We start from the raw sequence: 3493 nt of genomic DNA, 5'->3' as shown, positions 1-3493 counted from the left end.
AGTTTATTCTGATTTTCGAGTATCTCCTGTGTTTACTCTTGTCTTTGTGTTTCCAGGTATTCCTGCTCATGTCTCCACCTCCCGGTGATGTCAGTGTGTTTGGGTTCTGACTTCATGTTTTCCACCCAGGTGTGGCCCATTCCCAATCAAGCTTCCCTCACTATTTAGCTGAGTTCTTGGACACAGTGTGATTGCTAGATCATTGTCTTACATGTCTTATGTCAACCTCCTCGTGTCCTGCAGGTTTTGTTCCCTGCTCCCAGTTTTCCACACCCTGCTAATGCTGCAGCAGGCGATGCAGCGTCAACGTATATCAGAGGTCCTTAATCCTGGTCCTCAAGGGCATCCAGCATGTTTTAGATGTTTCCCTCTTCAAACACATCTGATTGAAATGACCAGGATCATTATCAGGCTTCTGCAGAGCTTGATGATGAGTTATTCATTTGAATCAGGTGTGTTGGAAGAGGGAAACATCTAAAACATGATGGATAGTGGCCATTCAGGACCAGGATTGGGGACCATTGATGTATATAATGTCTATGCATATATGTTCATACTTGTATATAATGTACAATGCTTAAAATCTTTAAATACACTTGACTTCAAACTGCTGAAATATGGATTAATGTAACCATCAACTACTCATGTCATCAAGGTGTGGAATTATCTGTTTAGTATTAAAGTAAATCTGACTAATCAGAGTGCTGTCCATTTATTGTCAAATGCATTATTATTGTATAATGTTACAAGTTTATGTATTAATAGAGTCAGCAATTTTCTGTCAGTGATCCTTCTTTTTTGGCTTTAGCTGTGACAACAGATTATGGAGTTTAATTTTTCATATTCTTTAAGAATATTTGTCTGTTTGTTGATGGTGAAGTAGGCTGCTCTGCATGGTTTCTCCTTTATCATCTCACTGATCCAGGTTGGAAACCCCAGGCTAAAGTTAACGTCTTTGTATAGCGGCTCTGGGAGTGTAAATGTTTGGTTTGGTCAAACCCGTGAACAAACAACAGCCTGGATCTGTAGATCCAGCTTCGTAGTGTAGGGCTGAGATGTTTCATTTCAAAGAGGTTGTAAAGTGTGTAGCTTGTTTATTTCATAAAGAGTACATTTGGTAAATTATGGACAGCATCTTACATAGAATTTAGTGCAAAAAGAAAATGTATTGCTGAAATTCTACCAGAGAATTTAGGTTGTGGATGAGCTCATGTGCATTCAAGAAAGAACATTGAATATCAACAATGTGTACATGCTGGTGTTCAAGGTTTTCCATTTAATAGAAACTCAAAAATTACATTTCCATTACAGTTACACACAAAAAGCCATGACTGTAAAAAAAAAAAAAAAAAAGATGAGCAGATCTATCTGACTTTGGCATTAATAAACACAAAATATGAATATGTTTTAACAAAATGGTAAATATAAGCACATCTTAATGTTGTACAATTTTAATGACAAATGCAATAGCAAATAACTGGAGCTTTCGTGTAAAGGTGACACTCTTCAACAAGAAAAAGGATTGAAATAAAACCTCATGTAAAAAAGACCCTAACCTCATATAGACACAATAACTGTTTCAATACATCCCAACAATCAGTGCATCTAGAGTTGATTATTGCCACCAAACATACTGCAATACAAAGGTTTTAAATGCATTAAATGACTTTGGCTTGGCAGAACAACCTTTTCAAGTGTTTGGATATTTCTTTCATCTTCAACCCGTACACTATTGGGTTAAAGAGGGGATGATACAAAATGGCTTGAAAAGTCATCAACAACCGTACAAGCTTTGAAAGGTCAGTCCCGAGTCGAACTATAACGACATCATATGTGCACAGAAGAGAGAAACTGACCAACACTAGCAGGTGGGGTAAACATGTGTGTGCAGCTTTTTTCCTGACTTCTCTGCAGCTTCGATAAGATATTATGAGTATCCTGGTGTATGTGAAAAGTATGAAGAACACAGGGAAAAGAGCAATCATCACCATTCCAAAAATAACCAAAATAATCCGTGCATCAGAACTCTCGCAGTGTAGATTATAATGAGAATTGTTACAAAAAATGGCATTCAAAACCCATTTACAGATTTTCATTTTAGAACTCAGTGTTGTTGTTACTCCAACCAGGCAAGCAGGCACAATCCAAGCCAAGCAGAGTAAAACACACACAGTGGATTTCCTCATGATTGTTGGGTAATGTAGAGGTCTACATATAGAGACGTACCTGTCGTAGGCCATAGCTGACAGCAACAGGTACTCTGAACCAGCTAAAGAATAGAATAGAAAATACTGAAAGAGGCAAGCTGAGTACGATATGAGCTGCTTTTCAGACAAAATATCACTCAGCAACTTTGGGTAAATATTGGTGCTGAAAAAAGCAGCGTTCAGTAGCAGAGCAGCAATAAAGACATACATGGGCTCATGAAGGCTTTTGTGTCTACAAATAAGAAAGACAATAATAAGATTGCAGCAGAGGATTAAAATGTACACAGTCAGTAAAGGGAAAAAATAAACATATCTGTATTTTTGCACTGCCAGGAGTCCATCAAGAGTAATGTATGTTGTATTTAGTTCAGGATTCATTGCTGTGTGAAAAAGGAGTGAAATCCAAACAGATCAGAAAAATGCATGACTTACAAAGTTGAAAGATGCATGACATGTAAAAAATAATACCATAAAAGCATTCTTGGTGATAAACAGCTGACCTCAAATTGCACTTGGTGCAGATCCATGTCCGAATGATACAAAACAATGATGTAGGACGCCTTCGACCCTAATCAGATGACGTAAGGCTGTTCGGAGTTTGTGCAAACTTGTTTTTATCAGGTCGCTTCATTCTCTACGGAACTCATTAAACTCTCATTACACATTTAAAAAAAAATGACAAATCTGTTTCGACCTCTAAGTTAACCCCTTCTCCTCTTTGATTGTCATGATGTATTTTATTGCCCACATAATACACACTAATACACACTCAGAGAAATTTATCAAACAGAACAATGATGCAAGTAGAACATTTCTGGCTCTTTGATGGATTTTTTTTGTCAAAGGAAGCTGTTCCGTCTCAGAGCTAACATACCAAGAAATGAACAAAGTGGAACCTGTTGATGAATTTAAAAAGTTAGGTTTAAGTTTGACTGACAGTTGGCTCACCTCAGGTCAAATTCAAGTATTTATTTTCTTCCAGGTGTATTCCTCTGTCTTTTAGTTTAGCTTTAGCTTTTTAATAAGGTCAGAGTTAGCTTAGCTTAGCTTCTCTACCATCTCAGGACCTACATTTCAATAAATGTAGCTTTTCATTTTGGTAAACTAAATGGAAGCATTTCTAAAATGTTATGCTAGCCATATCACCATATTTTAATCAAAGTGTCTATAGTTCCAGACCTGGACCTCAGACAATTCTGACTATTGTTCTGGCACTTCCTGTGCGCATGCGCAGTTCCGTCACTGCCTTTTTTTATTTTTTTTTATTTTTTTTTTTTTATTTTAAC

At 37.0% G+C, this 3493-nt stretch overlaps 1 protein-coding gene across 1 annotated transcript; it reads right to left on the bottom strand.

Annotated features, from left to right (window-relative positions):
- Window positions 1-1658: 1658 nt before the first annotated feature.
- LOC114455261 (olfactory receptor 6N2-like) lies at window positions 1659-2585 on the bottom strand. Its single transcript, XM_028436380.1, has one exon. The coding sequence runs from the start codon at window positions 2583-2585 to the stop codon at window positions 1659-1661; it is 927 nt and encodes a 308-aa protein (XP_028292181.1).
- Window positions 2586-3493: the final 908 nt, after the last annotated feature.

The sequence above is a fragment of the Gouania willdenowi genome, chromosome 21 (genome assembly GCF_900634775.1).
Source record: "Gouania willdenowi chromosome 21, fGouWil2.1, whole genome shotgun sequence".
Taxonomy (NCBI): domain Eukaryota; kingdom Metazoa; phylum Chordata; class Actinopteri; order Blenniiformes; family Gobiesocidae; genus Gouania; species Gouania willdenowi.
Note: the sequence above shows the minus strand (reverse complement) of the source record. Positions and strands in the feature narration are given on the sequence as shown.